This window comes from Microtus ochrogaster, unplaced genomic scaffold (assembly GCF_000317375.1).
Source record: "Microtus ochrogaster isolate Prairie Vole_2 unplaced genomic scaffold, MicOch1.0 UNK23, whole genome shotgun sequence".
NCBI classification, from domain to species: Eukaryota; Metazoa; Chordata; class Mammalia; order Rodentia; family Cricetidae; genus Microtus; species Microtus ochrogaster.
This window is the reverse complement of record NW_004949121.1, coordinates 4322604-4348745: the sequence shown is the minus strand read 5'-3', so window position 1 is coordinate 4348745 and position 26142 is coordinate 4322604. Positions and strand designations below refer to the sequence as shown.

The 26142-nt window shown below is 39.5% G+C and overlaps 1 protein-coding gene across 7 annotated transcripts in view; it reads left to right on the top strand.

The window, feature by feature from the left end:
* Positions 1–26142, top strand: part of Psd3 (pleckstrin and Sec7 domain containing 3) — a 457750-nt gene that overhangs the window by 392751 nt on the left and 38857 nt on the right. For all 7 annotated transcript variants that reach the window (XM_026789576.1, XM_026789579.1, XM_026789577.1 and 4 more), the window contains one exon: positions 11649–11719. In XM_026789576.1, coding sequence (XP_026645377.1) covers positions 11649–11719 — 71 coding nt within the window. The remainder of the gene's footprint in view (positions 1–11648; positions 11720–26142) is intronic.

Genomic DNA, 26142 nt, shown 5'->3' with positions numbered 1-26142 from the left:
AGTTCGAGACCAGCCTGGTCTACAGAGCTAGTTCCAGGACAGGCTCCAAAGCCACAGAGAAACCCTGTCTCGAAAAAAAAAAACAAAAAAAAAAACTGCTTCTTCCAGTCAGATTTTTACATAGTTTCAGTTCATGAGCTAAATACAGAGACACATCTGGTATAACCGGTGATAGAGTTAATGGAGATTTATAAACAAAGACTAAGTCCCTTTTAGAATGCCTGTTCAGGAAACTATTTTAAAATCCAAGGTTTTGGCACATGCTACAACCCCAACATTTAGGAGGCAGAGGCCAGAGGAGCAGGAGTTTAAGACCTGCCCAGCTCCATAGTGAGTTAGTTCATGGGCAAACCAGACTACATAGGGAGTTATGCTACATCTATGAGTATGTATGTGTGCCAGCACCACTTAGTTCTCTGAAGACAGCATTGCTATATGTTCATGACCAGACCAGATTACTTACTGAGTTACATTACATCTGAGAGAACGTATGTATAAGAGTACCACCTTGTTCTCTGAGGACAACAATGTTGTATGTCCTTAATAAGAAAAGACTTGTGCCAAAATTCTACTGAGAGATTAGATATTACCTTTTCTTGAAAAGATCACCTGTTCATTCAAGATTTGATATCTTTTAGTTTTTAGTTGTTTTATGGGCTTAAGCTTTTTAGATTATGTGTATAATTTTTTATATAAACATATTTTAAACCTCAAAGTTTTATTTCATTTTCAGAATTTGTACCTCCAGGAAACAAGTAATGATTTGAGTCAAGCGTTTGTATCTCCCACAGAAGTGCAGGTGTTCACCAGAACCAGTTTGTATCTCCCACAGAAGTGCATGTTCACCAGAACCATTAAATCTGACATTGAGGGAAAGCTTTGGAAAGTCAAATTGGAATTTGTTATTTTGTCAGACAGAATTTTAAAAAGGATATGAACTCTTGTTTTATCAGTTTGTTGTTACTTGTGGGAACCAAGAAAGTGATTACATCCTCAAAATACATTCCTCATGATCAAAGTCAGTAATAATTTAACACTGATAAAAATTGCTCAATATTCAAACTTTCTCCCAACCACTTCATATGTGAAGCAAATGCTATCATTCACTTGCAGGTAAATGAAGTCATCTGACCCAACTTAGCCCAAGCTTTATCTAGTACAGAGTGATAGCATAGCAGACAAAAATCTGATTCTAGCTAACTGTAGCTTATTGTTAAAAGGAATTTGTATGAGAAATATCCCTGGAAAACAATTGAGTTCTGCATGTCTTCTGGTGGGGACAGTCTATCACTTCTATGATATGCATCTAAATTGCAATCTTCACTTTTTAAACACTGAAGTGCATGAATCCAGGCAACCATTTCCTCTTGACCAGGAACTTATAGCCTTGTGCCAGGCCTCCTCACAGTAATTGCTGCTTTTCTGTCCTTAGCCATTTGTTATCATGATGCCCTCAGTTCACTGACATGGTGTATGAGTAAGGTAAAGTCATATGCAATAACGCATTTCTATCTTTTGGTAAAAATGTGGACTAATGAAGTACTTAAATAATTTTATTTCGAAGTCCATGTTAGATAGGGTATAGGTAATTAAGCCTCCTCCAGAACCTAAGACTATTATAAGATTATATATTATAGATAATATATAAAGATTTATTAGACACAAGCTGTACCCCCAAAACACTTACATATGTACTGTGTAGAAAGGAATTACAGTTTGATTAGTGAATATAAGCATATTACTGATTACAGTGTCAACTGAATTATGTCATGAAATATTAAAAGTTGAGGGGAGGAAGAGTACTGTGGGCAGCCTGACGTTCCCATGTAATTAGGCATAAACAGCCCAATAGAGTGGAAGAGGGAAGACAAAAGCAGAGCTCTCCAGTACTTCTGGAAGACTTTTGTTTTATATAAGAAGTCATTTATGCAGTAAAAAAAGCAAAATTCGCCAGGCGGTGGTGGTGCACGCCTTTAATCCCAGCACTTCGGAGACAGAGGTAAGCGAATCTCTGTGAGTTCGAGGTCAACCTAATACAAGATCTAGTTCCAGGACTGCTATGGCTGTTACACAGAGGAGCCCTGTCTCAAAAACCAAAAAGAAAACGAAAATAAGAAGAAGAACTCAAAATACTCTGTAAACAGTTCTGAGACTTGTTGTATATGTGTGTGTGTGTGTGTGTGTGTGTGTGTGTGTGTGTGTGTGTGTGTGTGTGTGTACTACAGGCATGCGCCCTGTGTATGTGTATATTCATGTGTGCTCTTTACGTGTGTGGGTATGCAATGCATCTGTACCTCAGTTCTAATGTGAAAATCATTGTCTTATAGATAAAAGTAAGAATTCAAGAAACATAGCTTTAAGGTTTTTAGAAGTATGGAACAGTACTTTATAACCCTTGGGTAGAGGATGCTTAAAACTTAGAAAATCACAAACAATAGAAAAAAACATTGATCCATCTATCAATATATAGATATATAAGTATATAGATAAATGATGGATGGATAATGGATAGATTTTTTTCTCTGTTCTTAGGATTGAAACCAGGTGTCTTGAATGCTAAGCACGTAACTTTTCACGGAACTATACATTTAACCAAATGATTCTTTATATTGTGATTTTCTCATAATATTCTGATTTAAGTTTTAAAAATTTAAATGTTAAAGGATAGTTTGAAAAGAAGATATATATATATAGTGTTATCAGAAATTTAGATCTATAGCGTCTAATTAATCTAGGCACAGTCTTAAATTAATAAGGAAAAGAATGATCCTGTTTTTAGCTGAGTGATGGTGGAACACGCCTTTAATTCCGGCAGTCAGGAGGCAGAGACAGGTAGATTTCTGTGAGTTCAAGGCCAGCCTGGTCTACAGATCAAGTTCCAGGACAGACTCCAAAACTACACAGAAAAGTTCTGTCTTGAAAAACCAAAAATAAACAAACAAAGAAACACATAAATAAAAGATCCTGTTTTTTTTTTTAACTTTATTGATTCTTTTTTAATTTTCCCTCATGAGTCTGATTCTGTTTTTCAGTGTGCTAAAGTTAGGACTAGCCAATCTCACAAGGAAGAAATTACTCATTATTTAAAGGTTTTTACTTACTCTGTATCACAATTTAGAGTAGTGGATCACGATAGGAAGTCAAAGCAGCAGGAACTCGAACCTTTTCACATTACAGTCATAAGAATTAGAACAAGGAATGCTTCCTAGTGCTTGGCTTTTCCTCCATTTTGTACAGTTTAGGATCTCCTATCAAAGGACCAACCACCTCTCCAGTCAGAATGAGGCTTCACGTATCAGTTAACACAAGCCAGTCCTTCGCAGGCATGCAAAGACTACTAGATAGATTGGCAACACTACCACATATAATAAAATTTTTATACTGTCTAGATTGACCATACAGTCTCCAATAAAAGGAATTGTGAAATAAAAGTAGGGGGGTAGGAAAGCAGAAAAAAATATGTTCTTCCAAAGAGGAGGATGAAAGATACTGCCTACACAGTAAACAGTGACATCAGTTACATATAATTGAAAAATGAGTAGGAAAACTAGGAGTCTATGAAGGTGTGCTAATTAGCTGGAATGTGGTGATTCACAGTGTATATAAGTATTAAATATCAAATGATCCTTAGTAAAGTTTCTGCATGTTAGTATTACCTTAGTAAAGCTAAGGCATTGTTGTGGATATAGTTCAGTTGGTAGAATCTAGCCAACCCTGCCCAAATCCCTTATTTCTATTCTCAATACCATATAATTCAGGTGCAGTGGTGTAATAGGATCAAGAGTTCAAGGATGTTCTTAATAAGATAGTGAGCCCCAGGCTACCCACAGCTATATGAGTCCATGTCTAAAGTACTGTAATTAAACTAGAAAAAATGGGTGTGTTGAGACAGGATCTCACTGTGTTAGTTCTAGCTGCTCTGGAACTTGGTATGTAGATCAGGTTGGTGTGTTGCTCACTGACATCTGCCTGCCTCTAAGTTTTATGTACCACAATGCCCTGCTAGGGGAAAAGAAAACTTCACTAAAGCAACAGTGTTGTCATGATGTTCCTTTAAACCACAGAGGATAATGGACATATAAACTAAAATACATAAGATGAAGTAATGATTCACTTGCTAAAGCCTCGTCTATCCCAAGAGAGGAGGTTTATAATCCGTTGAAACATAGCGAAGAAACACATGTTTCAGAGTATCATATTGGCTAACTATCAGGAGAAACAGTTCAAATATTGAGAAGTAGATTATTTTCAGCAAAGGGACTAAAAGGGATGAATCATAGAAGTTCATCACTTCAGTAATTGTTAAATGTTTAATGATAGCATTTTCATTGTTGATTCTACACTGATATTACGAATCCTAGATACCTTATGTTTGAAGTATTTTCCTATTGCCCCATGTGTAATGCTAAGAGAACTTGTGATGGGCTTTATTTTCAGTCTTCTTCATCGGACATGCAGGAGGCTGGGTAGGGTGCCCAGAAAATAGGGGGCTTCCACTCACTCTGAAAATGTCAGAGAATCAGATATCCTGAGTCACCCATACTGGAAACAGAGTTATAATGGCAATGCAGGCAGAATTCGTTGCTATTGTATAACATTGGGAACAGAGACACTATAATTAAGAGATAATCAAAGGGTTTTTTTTTCCATAAGACAGTTGTCTCTTGTAAGAGAGAGACTCATGTAAGAAAAGACCAAAAAGAGCAATTACTTTAAAAGAAGGCTAAGGTCTCCCTCCCCTTTCGACTTTGCTATTCTGAGGAAACTGGGTAGTTAAGAAGTGTCAACTATCCACACAAGGCCTAGAGCTGCACAATGAAAGATGCCATGCATGTATCAAATAGTCCTTTGTCATGTGACAGTTGGATTTGGTGGAGTTTCAAGAGTGCCCCTTTACAGTCCTACATATAAACCTAAAAAGTATGCTTTAGATGAAGCTCCATGTTGATGGCTGTGTCTTTAATTTAAATCTACTCTTTTCGGCAAGCTGGTGAAAGGAGGCCACCCACCATTCTCCCCAGAAGCAGTACTTTTGACAGGGAACAGTGGAACATAAACTGCCAATCTTTCAGGACCAAAAAAGTCTGGGTACAGAGTCTCTGACGTATTTCTTGCTGGAAGAGAAATGCAGTTTTCACGGCATCTAATTTTTACAAGTTCTTCTATTTTTACTGTTTACCCTTTAGGTTTAGTTAACATTTAAGAGAAGGAAGAAAGTAAGTTCTATATCTCTGTTATGTTAATTTAATGCATTATTGAATTCATAATTAATTAAAATTGAAATTAAAAATATTGTGTGGGAAACGCACAGTGGAGTTCATAGGCTCGGTATGCAGGAAGTGCTGGTCCCCGTGCCAAGCACGATCAGCAATAACATAAGCAACAGCAGAGTGGTTCCGGTTTCCTCAGAACATACATTTCCAGATCCCTACTACCTGCTGAAACTGTAGACAGGAATGGACACTGAAAGCAAAAGCCATTTCCCTAGTCACTAAGCAGTCATCATGCATGTTGTTAGAACTTCTGCATTTCTGAAGTGCTGCAGTAAATCAGCGTAGATTTCTTTTTCCTTCTTTTTAACTAAACGGATAGAAGATCCGTTCTTTTTATTTATTTATTTTTTTTTTATTGAGAAAAGGAAAAAAAAACAAGTTTACACCTCCTCCCAGCCTCCCATTTCCCTCCCCCTCCTCCCACCCTTCTCCCCCTCCCCCCACTCCTCTCCCCCTCCCTCTCCAGTCCAATGGAGGACCTAGGAAGATCCGTTCTTAACATAAGTTCTAACAAACTCAACAGAAGATTCTTTTTTTTTTTCACATTCTTTCCTCTTAAAGGAAGCACTTTGCACTTTCTCCTTTGCATATTCAGACTGCCAAGGTCACTACTGTTGCCAAACCAAGAGGGTGGCTCAGAGATGGTTACTGAGGATCTAACTTTGTAAATAGCATGGCTAATTTAGACCCGTGGATGATAAAAAGCCCCTGGGCTGCCTTGATCACAATGGTTTGGGATTGCATCGTACTACTCAGAACAGCATGCAATTTAGAGCATGAATTTCTGACTTCTAGAATTCTCAGCTTAATGTAATCTACTGGGTAACTGAGACCACAGAAGCAAAGCTACAGAGAAAATTTGAACTCGTTCCCTAAAAGAAAAATTAATCACGGTACTAAAACTTTATGTATGAAATCTGGGGCTTTACACAGCACCAAATTAAGAATTTGATCTTTGAAATGAGATAGGTCATTGATACATTTTTTTAAATTTTCTGAGCATTAGTTTTTGTGCCAGTAATACTCTTGGAGGGGAAGGTAGGAAGAGTCAATTATATCTGAGTAGGTGTCATATAACAGAGCAGAAGCACTAAATTGCAAAAGGAAGGCGATGAAGTCTTTTGTGGTAGAGGTTATGGATAAGACTATTTTAACAGAGAACAAATAGAGCACAGAATCCTTAAACTGGAAATAATCAGCCAGGCTTTTTTTATTCAGCACAGTGCTTGGCTCATAGACGGAACTAAGCTGTTACTTCAGCTAGAAAATATCATTATCCTAAGAGGATTCTGGGCAGTAACAACGCATTAAGTAAGATAGGACATAGCTATACAGTGTTATCCTTTGCAAATATTTGCTGAATAACATGATATATCATTATCCTTTTTTAAAACAACAAGTTTATTATTACAATGTTACAATTAATACATCATCATGTTAGTAATAACAGTTGTCCCTAGACTGCTAATCTATAATTTTATATAGTGTATTGTTACTATATTTGTGTGTTTTATTTTTGCTACTGATTCTAGATAAATATTTGTATGTATCCTAGAACATTTGCTAGTTAGATATATATTAATGCAACGAAGTATTTTAAAGTCATAGTCAAATGTAATTAATATAAAAATGCTTGGGAAACAATGACAAATATAGAAAAATATAACATTTATTACCACGTGATTATCATTCAAAAACAGTAATGACTGAGTTCTGATTGTAGGTATTTTTTTTCTCTGATTTAAGTCTGTTGCACAGTCATCCCTTTCTATCTGCAGAGCTCTGATTCCAGAACAGCTGTGTTCTGATGGCACCTTTTGCAAATAACCTGTGAGCATCCCCCATGTACTTAACTCATTTCTGTATTACTGGTAATACACCATAGATGTTCTACTTTGTTGTTTAGGAATTGAAAAATAAAAAATTCTCTATGTTCAGTGCAATGCAGCCCTAACTAGATGCAGGCCTAACTACAGGTACATGAGGTAGACTCCAGGTGAAGAATGTTCAAGAAAGGAATGCTAGAGTCTGAGAAGCTGAGAAATACTGAGAAATAGCAGGAGACTACATCATTCTTGGGAATTCACTCTTGGGAATTCAGCACACAACTTGGCAAACAACAAACTCAAGTTTTCCTTTGTGGCCCTGTTTTTTTTTTTTTGGCAGGGAGTGGGGCAGTGGTGGTGGTGGAGGGGAAGATCAGTATCTACAGTTGGTTGAAGCACAGGTAGGGAGCCCAGAAGACAAAGGGCTGGCTGAGCCAGTCATAGCAAACAGATGAGGGGTATCGGACTGTTGAGTAGCTGACAGTGTTTTAGCATCACTTCAGTGACTTGCTGCTCTTGGGAGATACACGCTGGTCACCCTTTTATGGAAAAGGTGGGAAGCACTTGAAAGACTAGGAAGTCAGATAAATGCAAGTCACTTGGCCACAGTTATGAAAACTTAAGCAGGAAACATATGGAGGTATCACTTGGGATAAAATCTGTGGCAGTGGGCAGTGTTCAGGGGTGAGGGTTACCTTTCAGAAGCTGCTAAAGTCTTAATAGAGCTCCCAAGTTTGAGAGAACCAGCCATGCTGTGTCCCTTTTGTTAAAGAACAGATTTTCTCTGGGGCTGCTCTTCCTTGCCACTGTGAATTATTTTTATTGACCTGAAACAACTCTTGCCTAGAGGCATTTTAAAGTGCTGGTGAGCCTTAGGTGTTTCACAGTGACAGCACTTGACTTGAGCTGCTATTTGTAGAGTTGCATGATCAGCAGTGCCTCTGGCTGTGTCAGCCCATGGGTCACAAGGTGCTTCTGGACTTAAAAAGACTTGATAGTCACCAATAACCCTCCTTCCCTGATTAGCAGTGACCTGCAACTTCAGAGATAGACTGTAAGAATTTAAGCACTAACCTCTTTGTAAATCTTATAAAGAGCCCAGGGCATGATGATAACTCATTAGTATGCTTGCTCTTCTTAGCTCAGTGTTTATAGCATTCACTTAAGTAAAGTCACTGTCCTTACTACAGTAAGAGTTTTCAATGCTCAACTTTTTAAAGTTTACTAAGACAAGTATTCCAGCATCTTCCCTCAACCAGATCCACTTTATAAGAATTCCCAAAGCTCTTAGAATCTTTGGAGTCTTAAAGTCAATTGTCCCTGCTGTTCAATCCTTATTCAACTCTCCATAATCAAATATCCTCATAATTTGTCAAGCTATATTAGTTCCTATAAGCCTGGTTAGTTTCTGATATTTTATTCCATATCCAACATCATCTTAATGGAACAATTAATGTTTTTCTTAAGTGACTTTTTTTTTTAATTTGGTGTTCTGAAACTTGGGTCTTACACTGTAGCTTGTGATAGCCTGAACTTTGTAGCTCCATTTTGGCTAGCCTGAAACTCATGGCAGCCCTTGTGCCTCACCTTCCTGAGTGCTTACTTGCTGGGGTTATGGTCATAAACTGCCATGTCCGATGGTACACAGTCTTTTCCATAATATTAATATCTGCTGGCTCATATGTTGTTTATCTGCCTATTTAGGACATTTTGACATTTTTAGTTGGGAATGGAGCATTTATCTTCTGTAGATACCAATTAGTGATAGTTTCACTATTGACCATCTCTAGAGCCACTGCCAGCTTTTAGAAAAATAGCACATGAATGTGTAGCCAGTCTCCATTCTAGTTTGAGGAGAGTGCTGTGTAATACTTGTGATAAATTTATGCAAGTATTAAATAATCCAAGGGAAATTAAAGCTAGAACAGAGATGTAGCTCAAGGATAGAACATTTGAACATTTGTCTGTCTCGCATGCCTGAGCTGGAGGTTGAATTCCAGGAGACAGGAGACAGGGAGAAAGAGTAAGGAGAGCGTTTGTTATGTTTCTGGAAGGAGCGAGAATGTTAAGTTTGGAGACTGAAGGGAATATGTACGATGGTACAGGAGTAGGGAGAAGGCTCCTGGATGAAATAACACTTGAGCAGAGACCTAATTAAAGTTAAGGGGCAGGTCATGATGCGGTCTTGAAAAGAAACATTCTATCAGGAAATAGCATGAGGTTTGTGTTAGGAATTTTTCATGTTATAGCTCAAAATAACGTCCTTCAGTGTGGAACAGAGATAAGACTAATGATTGGCTCAGGATATTGAAGAGTTAGTGATAGTTTCACTATTGACCATCTCTAGAGCCACTGCCAGCTTTTAGAAAAATAGCACATGAATGTGTAGCCAGTCTCCATGTATCCCACAGTTGTTCATTCCTGGTGTCCAACCCATTGTGTTTGGCAAGATGAGCCTAGCTTTCTGCAGTCTCAATAGCAACTCTATGGAGACAGTATTGGCGAAAATCAGAGAGCCTCTCAGCCTACCACTGTGCACAGCAGTCCTCCTTTTTCCAGTTCACTTATTTACACCCACAGTCCCCTGAGTCAATGGAAGTGACAATAGTTCTTTACTCAGAGCATTGTGGTGAGAAGCTTTACTGCAAACTGACTGTAGTCAATGAACACTTGCTTAACTAAGTTATAATTGACCAGACTATGCCAGTCATAACTATAAAAGACTGTAATTATAATTAGAAAAAGGACCAGATTACATCTTACACATCTGTGGAAGATGGAAAAGTAGCAAGTACAGTAAAGGTGTTTGGCATTGGTCCTCGGGGGCAGTGTTTAGGTTGCTATTTCACGTGAGCTGCTCTTCAGAATCTGTGTCTGATAGGTGTGTTCTGGTGATGCTAAAGAACCTCTGCTTGGCTTCATAGACATATCTCTACTTCATGTTAGAAAAGAGATCTATAGATCTCTGCATTGAAGCTATCTCAAGATATATACACATATACATACATCTTATAGGAAACAGGCTTTTCTCTGTTTCTGACCAGCGTTTAGCCAGTGTTTTGCTTATACAAAGTTATGCAAATTGTCCACATATATTAATATATGGGCTAAAGTTCTCAGGGATTGTATGAAATTTCAGGAAGGGATCAATTCTGATATAACATGAATTCTAGAATATACCATGCTACTTCAGAGCCCATTTCAAAGCAGGTGGCATAGCCCATGGTCACTCCTATGTGATTGATTATCATGTGGGCAGGATCAGAATTTATCGTCTCCTAAAGTGCCATGACTACCTGCTAAATTCTCCCTCGCGTTAATTCACCTTTTTCTTTAACAAAGGAAATTATAATGTACCTTTTTTTAAAACAAATATTTTCAGCACATAGCTTTAAATTTTACCTAGTAGAAACAGAAGGGATGGTATTTTCTATTTCCTCTAGAAACCCGCAGAGCGGATGTTTTGAGGTCTTTCTTGCCAGGTGGCCATCTCATTATGCTGCTGGCAAGAACACTTGGACTCTGTAGGTGGATAGTTACCTGAATCCCAAGCTGAGAGTCCTGATAGTTCAGCTAAAAGATATTTGTATATGAGTATTTCCAAAATTAATCGGGTGCCCAAATTAAAAAAGCCAAATGTATACTTAACGGCTGACTAAATGCCCCTGCCCCTGTGTTTGCGCTAACATGTTCAGGAAAACAGCATACAAGTGATGACATTTTCTAGACCCACAATTCAGTGTTATTAGAATAAGTGGTAAACCTTTGTCTGATCTGTGTTTGTGCTTGAGTGACTTGTTGAGTTAATAGAACTGGTGAAGTAGGTAGAGAAAGACTGCTTTATAGTCTAGAAAAACTAAAGGAATAGTAAGGCTTATGAATGAACTGACTATAGGAATGTTTGAGGTAGTGCCTAAATCTGCTTATACTACAGGATCTGTGAATGCTAAGGATTCAGGATGTCTGTTCTCAAATCGTTCTAAGTCTAGGGAAAGAGACATGGCACTGTGGCAGTATAGCATCAGCCTTCTGCACAGACTGCCACTGAAGTGACCACAGGGCTGTGCTTTGGTGAAGCATTGTGAGAGAAGCAAGGAACAGTCCTTTCGAATCTCCACTTTGACACCGTCTCTTGAATTCATATGTATCTCTCATCTCCCTGTTTTTGTTTTCCTGGGGGTTTTGTTTTTGTCTTTCTGGGAGCCATCTCTCAATGGAGGACAGAGGGTAGAGCTGTGCTACCAGGGCTCTGTTTCCAGCTTTCCTTCCTCCAATTATAGGACCATGTGCAAGATGCTTCTCTGCGTTCATTTTAAATAAAGAGGAAAGTCATAATGCCCTCTCAGCAGGATTACTGGGAGGATGAAATACAACAATTCATGGATAGTGTTTTAGAACAAATAGCTTTAAAGGAATTTTTAGTCATCATCCCATTGATAGCTAACAAATCAGAACATTAAAAAAAACCTATCATCATGTTGAAGTTTTAAACTGTTCTTCTGAAATGCTGATTTTTGTCAACTAAACTTTTACATTTTTCCCTTCTTAGCTCCCAGAGGAAAGCGAGGATGGAAAACCTTCTATGCTGTCCTGAAGGGAACCGTTCTGTACTTACAAAAGGTAAAGTGCAGTGGGTAACCAAACTTTACTGCTCTGAGGATACTGTCGAAAACATGGGTGCACACGTCTCCCTGCAATGACAGTTTATTGAAGTCTGTGAGCTGTGTCAGTTACTTTGCCTACCACTCACCAAATAACCCTGACATTACTTGATACGGGTCCTTGGCAGTCAGAAGTTCTTTTCTTCTCGTGTTAATTACAACTAACTCCCAGATCACGTACCATATAGACTGGCTTTCAGAGAGTTAGAGAGACTACTAAAAGAAAAGACAGAGAGCTGATGGACACTCAGGGTCACGTGGTGCAGAGTTATGTGATGAGGTATTATAGCCCACTACCTGCTGAAGTAGTTAGGAAGTAGTTCACAGCAGAGCTTATTCAAGCACAGGTCCAGGACCTTGTTGAGTTGAAGTCCCTAGCACAGGAGGTAGGAGCCTATCACCTATAGATTCTATAATGCATGCACTGCATAATATGGCAATTCAGTAGATGGTGGTGATAATGGTCTTCCTTCCTTCCTTGATCTGGTGTGATTGACAAGTTTATGAACCTAGATTTTCTGATTTGATTTTGATATGCCCATGTGTTCCTGATCCACTTTAGTAAATTATTTTCTTTGCATGAACAAGTCATTAGTCTGTATCTTGTGGTTTGTGCTGGGCAAGTGGCAGCTTTTAATCACAAACAAGATGGAGAGTCATTCCTATTAGCATTTTCACTCAGAATGCAGGCGATAAACTGCTATTGTGCAGTGCCAAGTCCCCAGGACTAGGTTTCGCATGAAAGTTCCTGTTCCATTTAGTATGGAGTATCTTAAAGCTTGTCAGCAGCTTAAAATAGGGATAGCCTGTTCATGCCCAACCGAGCTGTACAAAACACTGACTGAACATGTATCATGTTATGCTAAGGTATACAAAAAAGCCACATCAAACACCATAGCATTGTAAATTGACACTTAGAACCTCTCTGTTTCTCTGTTGTTGTTTCTGTCTCTGGGTACATGTATGTGCATGTGTGTGTATGTATTTGTGTGTGTTTGTTGAAATCCAAAGTTCTATGGATATGATAAAAACATGATTGTAAAATGGATAGGAAATGGATAGGCTCTGTTCTAATTGTTCCGTAGGCAATATAGTAAGCTGACCCTAAATACAGACCAGTAGCAAGGTTTGATTTCATAAATAGTTCTTACATAGATTGACTAGCCCTCTAGTATATTACTTAACTACCTTACTTCCAATCACACATGTACATGCACACAGGCTTTTATGTCTTGAAACTTTTCCACTTGAAGTTCAGATGTATTCCAGTTTCCTGGGTACATTTTCTGTCAGATTGCTTTCTTCCAGTTCCAGACCTACAGATCTGTTCATGTTCCAGTTTATGCTTCCTATTGCCATGAAGGGTGGTCTCCGGAGCTTCTAGCTCCTAACTTTGTGTGGATGGAGACAGGAAGGTTAAGTGATAACTATATGCTTAACTGGAAGCTGTTCACCACTTAGTAAAGGCCAGCAGGGTTTTACATGCTCTGTACTATGAAGAGGCAGGGATGAATTAGGGCTGAGAAGAAGAAAGACACTGATATCCGTGTAACCTAATGAGTTTAGAGAGTGGGACTTCTATATACCCTCTGAAATGTTAAAAATATTTTAAAATATTTACATTGTTGACGATGTATCTGTGTGTGTGTGTGTGTGTGTGTGTGTGTGTGTGTGTGTGTGTGTGTGTGTTTGCATGTGCATCTGTGTGCAGTTGCCTGTGGAATCGAGAAGAGGGTATCAAATGCACTGGAGCTAGAGTTGCGGAGAGTTGTGACCCATTTGATGTGGGTGTTGGGAACTGAGCATCTGTCCTCTGGAGGAGCAGTACTTACTGCCGGCCCTCTTCCAGCACCCTCTTAGATGTTAACACACAAAAGACATTCCTGGCAACATGGCAAGTCCAAGAAAAGTATACCAAGAAATGAATAGAAAGATTATGTGTGTGTGTGTGTGTGTGTGTGCGTGCGTGCGTGCGTGCGTGTGTGTGTGTGTGTGTGTGATGTATCGGAATACATATGTATGTGTGTATATAGTCTTTATTTTATATTTATAAAACTTTTATAATACTGCTGTTGAGTGCCTTTTAAATACCTAGTGATCATTTGTATATCTTTAGAGACATCCTATTCAAGAATTTTGTTTCTTCAAACAGCATTTTTCTTGTTCTTTCGCGTCTGTTTTTGCTTGTTTTGTGAGTGAGTCCTAGATGTCTCTTGTTATTTGGAGTATTGAGCACCAGGTTCTTCTCCCATTTTCTAAGGGTATAGTTATTCAGTGTTTAGTTGTTCAGTGTAATGTAGTACTACTTGTTTGTGCTTGTCGTGGCCTATCCAAAAATCATCACCAACAATTTCCTGTTTGTTTTTTCCTGAGATGTTTGTAATTTAGGTTCCTAAATATTCAGTATGTAATCCCTCTAGTTAATGGGGTTTTTTTTTTGTTTTCGTTTATGTTTTGTTTTTTTTTTTTTGGTTTGGTTTGGTTTTTTGTTTTTTCTCTAAGATGGATATGGATGGAAAGATTTTCCAGCACCATTCTGTTCCTCATGGTTTATCACTGGCCTCTGGTAAAGACTTGGTCCTGTATTTGGGGGACTTTGGGTTTATTCTTCTACACATTATTCTGCCTTCAGACCATGCTGGGCTGGAGCTTCGTTAGAGGATTTGAAATCAATACTGTGACTCCTCCCACATTCATTCTCCATTCTCTAGATTGTCTTAGACACTTGAGGTTCTTTGTGAATATAGAATTCATTTTTATTTTCTGTAAAAAATGTCAATAATATATTGATTCAAGTAAATCTATAGTTTCAATTGAATAAAACAGACATTTTAACAGCATTAAGTCTTCCAGCCTTGTATGAATCTTCTGTTAGGGTTTCTTATTCCTAATAATTTTATGTTTATTGACACATTTCTAAATGGGATGATAAAGTCCTCTTCAAGTTGTTTTCTGTTAGTCTATAGAAATGCATCTGATTTTGTGTGTGTGCTTGCATTATGCAATATTGCTGATTTTATCTATTCTAATGGGTTTTTGGTGAGTTTTAGATTCCTTACACACATAAGCATATCAAAATGGGTCTAGTTTTCAAATAATTTCATCATGATATTGATAAAAATATATTGAATTTTATTAAGTTCTTTTCAAAGATTTGTTAAGGTATATAAATATAAGTGTGAATCTCTGTATGAGGTTTTTATGCTTTGGTTGATTTTCCATTGCTAGATTATGCTTTATCCTTACTGAGAAATACTTTTAGTTTGGGTCTTGATAATTTTACTGTACCATTGAATTCCGTGTGCTGTGGTTATAGGTAGGATTTTGCATCTATGTTCATCAGGAATATTGGATAGTAATTTTTTTCAATATATATATTTAATATTGCAGTTATGTTGACCCCTAAGATGAGTCTGGATAAGTCCGTCTTTGGTGCTTTGGAAGTGTCTAAGAAGTAGTGGCATTAATTCTTCAGCTGCTTGGTGGGATTAGTTCACTGTTGGAGTCATTTGGTCCAGGCTCTTCTTTGTTGCAAGGCTTTTGCGTTTTGATTTTGGGTTTTTTTCCATTATTGAGTTTATCTTCTTACTGATTATAGATGTGTTAGTAGGTTCTGTTTTTCCATGATTAAACTTTGATGATTATGTTTCTAGTGGTTCGTCCATTTCTTTTAGATTGTCCAATATGTTGCTACACAATTGATCATAATATTTTATTAGAGACTTCTTGATTTCAGTGTCATCAAGTGCAGTTGTTTCACCTCTGATTTTATTTGAGTGCTTTCCTCCTTTATTATTTTAACTAAATATTGACCAATTTTGTTTGGGGAAAAATACTTCTTAGAGTCCACCATTTATTTCCATTTATTTTCTATTCCATATCTTCTTGTATTCTAGTTCTTTCCTTCCTGTTATAGCTTGTTTAGACATAAAATTCAGAAATTTATTGCTGCCTTCCTTTTTACTGTAGATGGATATTGCCAAAAATTCTTACTGGAGCTACTTTTGATTCATCCCCTAACTTTTGATTTCATTAAGTTTTGTCTATTTTCATTTGTATCAAGATAATTTTCATTTTTTCTTTTCATTTCTTCAAACATTGGTTCAAAGAGTTGCAAGAGTAGGGCCAGTTTCTTCATAGTTTCTTCTGCTGTTTTTATAGCACTGTAGTTGTAAACTGCGAGTGAAATTATTTCGCTGTCTTAAGTCTGTGAGGATTACAACATAATGTGTGATATGATGGAGAGAATGTTAGGTGTGCACCTAAGAAGACATGTCTAAATATTTCACCAATAGCATGCTTTTAGTCCCTCTCATTTTCCACCTGCTGCTCTTCTATCTGCTATTGAAGTGGAATGTGGAAATCTATGCTTAGATTTTTTTCTTCACTTGTATCAATGTTTGATTTTGATTTTTAAGTTTGGGAGACCTAATGTTGGAGGGAGAGAGAAGGGACAAGGAGAGAGAAATTTATTTATCTTCCTAGTGAACTGACCTTATCATTATTACATTATGGTTCCACATTTTCTCCATTGGCAATTTTTATTTGAAGTGTATTTTTCCTGGTGTAAGTGAGTCACTTCTGGCTACTGTTTACATGCATTGTCTTTTCCATGATTTTACTCTATGACTTGCTGCTTCTAAATCTAAAGAAAGGTTCGTACTGATAGCATTTAGTCAGTCCTTTCTTGATTGCTTTGTTTGTAAGTCCATTTACCCATTTCCCTTTCTTTTAATTAAATAGAATAATCTGTTGATTATTGCTGTAATAGACCACAGATGTTGTGAAAATACCCTTCATTTTTTAAGGACACTTTTGCCAAAAACAATTCTTCTGTGGAGTTTTTTGTTGGTTGGTTGGTTTTTACTTTTTGATTTTTTTTAATATACTCTCAGGATACAAAATCTCACAGCGTCTGAGAATTGTTTCTGCTGAGAGATCTACGGATGGGCTCGCGGGCATCCTCTGGTCTACGACAAGTCATTTTTCTCTACAGTGTTCTTTGACTTTTCATAACACTGTGAGTCTTGCTGTGATTTCTTTACATCCATCATGTGGAGCTGTAGCTGTCCATTCCCTTCCCCATATTTGAGAAGTTTGTGTCATTGTTTCTATGAAGAATCTCCCTGCTCCCTTTCTCTTTTTATCTTCTTAAACTTCCATAATGCATATGTTGATGTCCCCATAGCCACTTACGCTTTCCTGTTGATTTTCACTCTTCTTCTCTTTTTAATCCCCTCAGTGGAGCAGTCCAATGCTTTTCTGCCTGAGCCAGCCCATTGCTGAGCCAGCCCCTTGCTGAGCCAGCCCCTTGCTGAGCCAGCCCCTTGCTGAGCCTGTGCTAAGTGTTGCATTTCAGATGCAGCATTTTTGAGCTTAAAATTTCCTCTCCCGTCCTTTTTAGGTATTTCTGCATTTTCTTGAGCGTATTGAACCTCTTTATGGTGATTATTTTACATTTTATCTTATGCAGTTTTTATAATACTGTATACTTTCTTTTCCTTACAGTTGATTTCTAGTGATTTATTCTTCTTCCTTAAACCAAACTCATTGTATCTCTTCCAGGTTCTGTTTATAATCTTTCCAACTAAAGAAACAACCACCTCTGATAGTTCAGAAAGTGCTTGATACAAAAATGTTACCACTCAAGACCTGGTTAGAGATTGGCTTGAAGACATGTGATTTCTGTGTGGCAGTGGCCACACCTTTAATCCTGGGAGACAGAGGCAGGCAGATCTCTCAAATTCGAGGCTAGCCTGGCCTGCAAGAGCTAGTGCCAGGACAGGCTCCAAAACTACAGAGAAACCCTGTGGCGGGGGTGGGGGAGAACATGTTATTTCCTGGTACCTGTGCATGCAATTTCTCAATTATAGAGGATTGCTAGTTCTTTTCCAGAAACCTGTTGGCTGTCCTTCCACCATCTAACATCTCTCTTCATTACTCCAAGTTAACTGGCTCTACAGCGGCAAGGCACCCAGCTTTTCCTTTGTCTGAGAAGCCATTGCACATTCAATTTATGCCAATTCAGCAGTCAGATGCCATTTTCTCTGATAGTCCTAAGGAGAGCCAGAACACTGGATACATATTCTTTTCCTCCACATCTCTCCCAAGCGAGAAATCTGGAGCTGTAGAATTCTCCCTTAATTGGTTCTATGCACCAAGGTCTTGCCTTTCTTCTTGTTCCCTGCAGCCCCCAGGCTCTCGAGCTATCAATTCCACTAATGCTGAGAGTGAGCCAAGGCAAAGGTTGAGTCCCCAGGTTGTCCATGGAAAGTCTAGAATAATGGCCACATGCTCTCCTCCCTTTTCCCTCCCTAGAGAGAAACTTTAAGGCTGAGTGCCTTTCTCCTGACTGTTTCAAGCTGTGCTGGCTACAGCAAGCCACCCACCACTTTCCTTTTGTTCTAAGCAGTCCCCAGGCATCCAAAGCATGCCAGTTCCATCCTGTTTGTAGAGAGCCAAGAGAAACTCATTACTTGATTAGTCTTCTAAAAAGCTAGTATGCCGAATGTATGCTCTATACTGTGGGGGAGGGAGGGAAGGAGAGAGAGAGAGAGCCGGGAAGAGACTTCTTGTGTCAGAATATTCCCTTCTCCTGCGGGTATGGCATGCTCGTAGCTAAACTCCAGCATTCTGTTTAATAGATACTTGGGTCTACATGTGTCCTGGCTAGTTTTATGTCAACCTGCCACGAGCTAGAGTCATCAGATAAAAGGGAATCTCAACTGAGAAAATGTCTCAGTAAGATGGGGCTGTAGGCATTTTCTTAACTAATGGTTTGTGGAGGGAGAGCCTAGCCAATTATACATGCCAGTAAACAACGCCCCTCCATGGCTTCTGAATTAACTTCTACCTCCAGGTTCCTGTCCTGACCTTCTATGATGTGGAAGCATAAGCTGAATAAACCCAAGTAGCTTTGGTCATGGTGTTTCATGGCAGCAATAGAATCCCTGACTAAGACAGTATGCCCTGTGTTTCTGCAGGGGCGTGAGCTGGGACTCCCTGTTCTCCTGTTTTGATAGCACCACTCTCAAGGAAAGTCTTTAAAATCTATTTGGATTTGTATAAGAATAGTTTTGGTATCTTGACCTTCTCACTCTGCATGTTAGCACAAACACTTTCTCATTAAGTTCTTTCAGAAGTGGATTTTTTTTTTAATCTAGTGACTGTCATAAGATGCCATTTTAACTCTTCCTCCCATTTAGGGTTTATGAAAGAGTTTATTTTAGTACACTTGTAATATTTTTGGTTAAATAATGTTCCATAATGTAACCTTTTTCAGTTTTTCAGACATGCCTTTTTATTTTTTCATAGTTACAAATAATGGTGCTATCTTAGTTAGGGTTTCTATTGCTGTGACAAAACACCAAAACACCATTGACCAAAGCAACTTGGGAAAGAAAAGGTTTATAAATAAGCCAGGTAACAGTCATTCACAGAGGAATCTAGGGGCAGGAACTCCAGGAGTGCTGGCGCCTGGAGTGTTGCTTACTGGCTTTCTTTCCATGGCTTGCTCAGTCTGTTATGGCAGATATGACCACCAACCAGTCCATGGGGGACACCACCTACAATGAGCTGAGTCCTCTGATATCAATCACTAATTAGGAAGATGTGTTACAAGAACAGTGTCCACAGAATCATCTAAACAGGGTGCATAGGGTCTCACAGAGCCCGTACCCGGTGTGAGCTAGGTCCTCTGCATGTGTTGGTTTGCTATTCTTGTGGGACCCTTAACAGTGGAGTGGAGGTGTCTCTCACTCTTTCTTCCTGCTTTTGGGACTCTTTTCCTACTTGGTCACCTCACCCAGTCTTGATATGAGGGTCTGCATTTATTGTAGCTTCTTATGCTGTGTTCAGTTGCTATCCCTGAGAGGCCTGCTTCTCTGAAGGGAAATGGAGTATGGATGGATCAGGGGGAGAGGGGAGGCATCTTTTGGGGGGAATAAGAGTAGTAGAGAAGAGAAACTACAGTTAGAATGTAATATATGAAAGACAAATAAAGAAAAGAAAGAAAATGTGCTAGAGACGTGCCTACAACCTGATCTCAATTTTTTCGGTTGATACTCCCTCCTCTCAGATGACATAAAACTAGCCAACACATGCATATCTGTTTATTTCCTTAAAAACTGGGATGCTGGGAGTGTCATGAATCACAGAGTAGAAGCCGTTAGCAATTGTATTTTGAGGCATTTGAAAACTGTCCGTGTAGAGGTTGCGCAGCTTTTCCTGTCTCTAGCCGTTTTGTTACTGTCTCACAGCAGCTTTCCCAGCCCGGTTTTGGGGTTTTCATGCTTATTCTGAGGAAGGGACCTGTTCGTTGTTGATGTACAAACTTAGATGGTTTACACACTTGAGTGTCTCAGGGAAATGGCCTTGCCTTGAACCCATCATCTGCAGAACTGAATCAGATCTGTGTGATGGCGTATGCACTCAGTGTCTAGAAATGATACACTCCAGAAGGAAGATATGAATATGTGAAAAATATTTGATTCATTGGTATTTTAAACAATTAGCTGCTATAGTATATATCTATAAGATTAAAAGAATTACTCTTCTATGAATCTAGCCTTCCTTTGTAAACCCAGATACATGGAGATCATTGTTGATATTCAGATTAACCATGCTCTTTACTTGGCCAATTATTTTGTATTGTCCTTTATTTCCCTATGGAGTTGTTACAGCCTCTGATTTATACGCTGTCTTTTGTGGCCTTAATAAATTAGCATATGTGCATGCTGAGGCCATACTGGTTCTTTCAGATGATTTTGTCTCTATAGGGAGCAAGGCTTTGAAATTAAATTCCACAGTTCACAGCTGTTTCTATGGCATAAATCCCATCTCCTGGCTCACTTTTTTGTTTTCTCTAAGATCTTTATCTTTGACTAACCCTCTCCTTTGAATTGCTTCTCCTGAATTACAGAATGCAACAGCATTTGGAGAGAGTTGTGTAAAATTCCTTCAATAAAGAGAAAAGGTGAAGGATAGCTAGGAGAGAGAGAGAGAGAGAGAGAGAGAGAGAGAGAGAGAGAGAGAGAGAGGAGAGAGGAGAGGACTAGCACCAAACATGTATTTATATGTATGTACATGTCATGTGTGTACACAAACATGTGTGCATATATGTATGTGTGTTTATATCTGTGTGTGTACATGTATATGTGTGTATGCATGTGTGGGGGGTGTATGTGTGCTTAAATCAGTAAGAATGCCGGCCTTGCTAAAGCATCTACTTATAATGAGAATTAGCTATCCAAGGGTAATGAACTGTATTCTTCCTTTTGTCTTTTGGTTTTTCAAGATAGGGTTTCCCTGTAAGGCCTAACTGTCCCAGAACTAGCTCTGTAGACCAGGGTGATCTCAAGCTCACAGAGATCTGCATGCCGCTGCCTCTCAAGTGCTAGGATTAAAGCCACCACTGCTCAGTTTCTATTTTTTTTTAATTTTGAGTTTTAAATTTTATTATATTTCTCCCTAGAGCATACCTATTGGTTGTCCACTGCCAAATAATCATCCCTGAAAACATAAAGGTGACATTATACAGCCTGAACAGGTGACATTTAGGAATATACATGCATGTACGTATACACATGTAAAAGCCACTGGTAAACAAAGGGGACATGAATTTGAAAGAGAGCTGAGAGTTCTCTGTTCAAGGGTTTGGAGGAAGGAAAGAGAAAACAGCCATCTTTTATAATCAAGTTCTATTTTGTTTTATTATTGTTAGCATTCCTTTAAAAATAAAAAAAGTCTTAAAACGTTGAATGTTTGAAACCTCAACTAGTAATGAACCATCCCCATTCACAGTAACCTCCCATAAATCTTAGAGACTAGAGCATCAGTCATTGGAAGCTTATTAGGTTTATTATTAGATTGTTTATGGGAGTCTTTGCCTGATTATGCTTCAGAAAGGTTTTTTGGATACTGAGCTGCCCACATAAAGGAGAGTAAACAGACAGCCTTAGAACTGTGGTTCCATACAGCGGGCTATCAGTGTCCACTGCTGATAACCCCTAGTCCTCCTGGCTGCCTGGTGCACCAGAACTCAGTAGCAGATGCTAGACAAAAGGTAAATTGTGTAGTGACAATGTGGTTTGGACTTCATATACTTTTTGTTTTATAACCTCTCAGAACTGTGGAGAGCTTGTCACATGTCCGATGCTATGAAAATTTTCAGGCTTCCAAAGGGTTGCTAAGACATAGTCCTACTTACATAAAGACCAGAAAATAGGGGAATATCAAGTAAAGTGAGCATTCACCAAAACAGTAGAACAAAGTAATACAGGCATTGGAAAAGTTTTCACTGAAGAGGGCCACCCCAAGAACATTTTCAAAGATCCAAGAATATATTGAACACAAAGCTCACAATATAGCACAGAGCATTTTAGCCAGAGGGGAAAGTAACAATTTGAGAGAATGACTCGTGTTCAATAATGGTAGGTAATACTTCCATATTTATACTGTAGGATGAAGGGGGGATAGCAAGCCATAGAATGATGATGAAAAATGTATTTCAAATAACAGCCATGTCATGAAGCCTAAAGAGGGTCTGTCTTGTGTACACAAGAAGCTGCTTTCTTCCTGAAGGAATTTCAAGCTGAGACTAGCACCCCCACCAGCACCCAAGTACTCAAAAGATTTAGGTGACATTGTCTTCCCTGCCAGGCAGCTCTTCCCACAAGACTTCTGTTGGGTTCAAGAAGTGCCACATTGCTCGGCCCTCTTGCTCTCAGGATGGCAGTATTATATCCTGAAGTTAAAGTGTAGCTGAGAAAATGTAGTCACACCCGTCAGTCCTTTCAGCCACTTGTCTTCTATATTTGGTCCTGGCCTAGAAGAGTTTCTCTTGCCTTTTTCTTAAATTTTCACTTTCGAATGATGGAGTCAATAATCCTCCAGCACAAACCTATCAGTTCCTCCCGCAGCCTCAGTCATCAGCAGGAGCGGGAACTGATGCTCGGGTGTATTGTGTGCTAAACTGTGCGATTGGTGGCTGGTAGCTCAAGTGGATTAGGGGTATCTGTGACTCATATTTTCAACATCCAATGTTTATTATGATAAAATTCCATGAGAAGGCCAGGCGCTCCTATTTTGGGATGCAGAGTATTGAGAAAAAGGCCACCATCACTAGACCAAATTCAGTTTAATCCATCTTAGCACCAAATCAGCTACTGTGTGGATGGGCCTGTGGTAGGTGTGATGCAAAGAATTTAGGATTTAGTATCTGTCCTGGACGTCACTAGTCTGCTTAGATACTGCATCCATTCTCCTTTCTCAACCTAAATTTCCCATCCAGGTTCCTTGATTTTTGTCCAAAGAGTCTTCCCTCCTGAGTGCCTGGGTGGTCAGGTATCATTCATCACTGCATCCCAGCCCGAGATGGCTCTCAGTATACTGGAGAGTGTTGCTAGAGACAGAAGGAAGCAAGGCTTGTGTGTACTTGATTCTGTGAATCAAATGTGTCTTCTAAAGGGACATAATAGCTAGCCACTAATTCTCTGTAAAGGTGCCAAGGAAGGGAATGGGCTGCTAAACACGTAGAAGTACGTAGAACTAAGCGCTGGGAAGAGACAGGCAGATCATGGAAGCAGTTTCAAGGGAAGCAATGTCTAAGTGATGTTAAAATGACAAGTGAAACATAGACGTCTCTAGGGTTCTGACAAGGATAATCCCATATGGATGCTGAGGTGGGAAAGCAGAACACATCTGGGGAGCTTCAAGATGAGTGGGGTATAAATAGTGTTCAGGGAAGCCAAATTAAAGAACTGAGACAGTCCGAATGGACTGTTGGAAATGGGCAGTGACAGAATTCTTAGAGTTTGGAAAGGTCAGCCTGGCTGCAGTGTGGAAACTGACCTAGAAGCAGATTCATGCATACATCAGACTGGTTTGAACTAGGGTGTGTTCATCGGAAAGGGTCTAGTGGGTGAGTTCCAACTAAGGTAATGAATTCAAAATTGTATGGAATAGTAAGTGACTGTGTCCAATAGGAATTCTGCATATTCAGATCTGAAACTGAGGGGGATGACTAGAAATATAATCTACAGAGTCATCAACAGATTATTGACAATCCAAAGCATAGGAATGGATGATGTCATTCCAGTTTTATAGACTGAGAAGATAGGAACTGGGGATACACAGACACACCGTGTGTCCCAGAGGAAAAGTCATAAAGGAAACTGGATAAAGTGGCCTGAGAACCAAGAAAGCTAAGAGAAAGTGGTGTCATAGACATCAAGAGATGTCAGACACAGGAATTAGACCATATTGCATGAATTCAGTATCCAGAAAATCATTTCTAAAAAAGTTTTGGTAGAGTGATGGGTGGTAGATGCCAGGTTAGAGAAAAGTTGAGGGCATGGATAGGGAGTATAGGGGCTTCATGTACCCTCTTCTGGTGTCCTGTGACTTTTGCAATGTCTGTCTCATTTCTCCTGAATCTCTGCATCTTTCCTGGCTCTGGTTTCTCTCTAGAGTCCTGATCTCTCATTTTCCTCTGACCGAGGTCTCAGTGAAGTTTTCCACCCTATACACAGTTTTCTCTGCACCATTAGGTTTTCTTCTCTCTGGTCCCCTCCCAATGGCCTCTGACTCTTGTGCCACAGCTTAATCTACAAAGTGTCCAAATAGTGATGTCAGAATCATTCCAAAATGCCATATTGGAGACTAGGCAGAAATGAACAAAGTGTCTACTTCTCACTGAGCCTGAATTGATGGTGGACATGAAAAGACGCGTCTTAGGCAGTGACTGGCTAGTGAACTCTGAAATTCATCTTACAAAAAAACCATGAGGTAACAAGATCCACATAAGATAAGGACTGTGGTCCTAGCTCAGGGATGCTGCTTTATGGAATGAATTTGGGTGGATTACAGATACAGGTTTACAAATTTCTGGAATTCTAAAGGGGAAACCCTGTAAGATACAACACCAGAACTGGGGCTATTACAGATACTTAACACTTCAACCATTTTGGAGTCTGGGAACCGGTCATGGTCTGGTAGTTTTGCCACACTGGGAGCCCTCTGTGCTACATGCCAAATCTTTCTTCTTTGTGTTACTTGAAGAGAATTCTGTTGCAGCTATGCCTAGGGTTTTATAAAAGTCCACCTGGAAACAGTTGTTTGTTTTTATATTTAAAGTATAATAAGAATCAGAAGTGATCCTAGGCCTCCAGGAAGAAAACACTGAAGAGACCAAACCTCCCAGAAGATGCCCAGAACTCGAAACTTGTATCCTAAGGCCCTCAGTGCCAGGGCAGGCTGATCCCAGCCAGGCTCCCATGGCTCTTCACTAATCCTGTGCACTTCGTCTGTGAAAGTGCTGACTCTGTGACCTTTCATGCTTTGAAAAGGTTACCCACCCACCTTCAACATTTTCGGTCTATGCTGGTTAATACTTTTTAAAGAAGCAGGAGGTGGGCTTTGAAGCCTAGTGCTCGTTCCCAGAGAAATTGTTCACACCCGAGTTTTCATGCATCCTAATTTAGATTAATGACCCAGTCCCGTAGATAAATGTGTCCACTGTGTGAGTGACACAGAGTATAATCACAGTTTTTAAAGCCGATGCATTCTTAATAAGATACTGCAGCTGGCAGCACTCCTGGGCTTTGGGGTTCTAAGCATTTATAGGCTGTGCTCTAGAGGATTCTGCTGAAAACCCAGTTCCAGTTAGATACCCAGGTGCAGAAGCTAGCTTGTTTCATGCAGTGGCTTATGGCCCTTCCCCTGGACAAGTAGATGGTAGCCCAGGTCGTTGTAGGCTCGCTTATCCCTTTGTGCTAGTTTCACCACTGCCTCTCCCTTCACACATGCCTCATCTCCCTTCTTCCTTTCCCTTTTCCTTCCTGTTCCTCCATTACCTTTCTTTCCCTACCTCATGTCCTCCGAACCTTCCCTTACTTTCAGTAACTATTACTGCGCCTTTATCAACTGTGTAGAAGTTATGGAGGGGAAAACACGCATTACCTACTGGCTCGCACTCCTGGGATTTGTACTCAAAGAAACGGCTGTGAGGGAGGAAGGGAGGATAAGACCTAGCCACAGTGAAGTAATAATACAAGTAGACTCTAAAACACACGCACACACATGCGCGCGCGTACACACACACACACACACTGTGTGCAGTGCTCCCACCATAGCACACATGTGGGGCTTGAGAAAGAGAGCAGAACTGGACTCTCAAACCTGTCCTCTGACCACGCACTGAAGTGCTCAGGGTTGAAAAGGCTGCCACTGGCAAGGCTGTCCAGGGGCTCATGCTCAGATTTGGCAGCCTTGACAGCAGCAGCCTTTTCCAACCCTGAGCACTTCAGTGTGTCTTTGCTTGCTCTAGAGTTCTCTTCTTCCCCATCCCTTCCCCCTTTCCCTCCCTCTTCTTCCTTTCTCCCT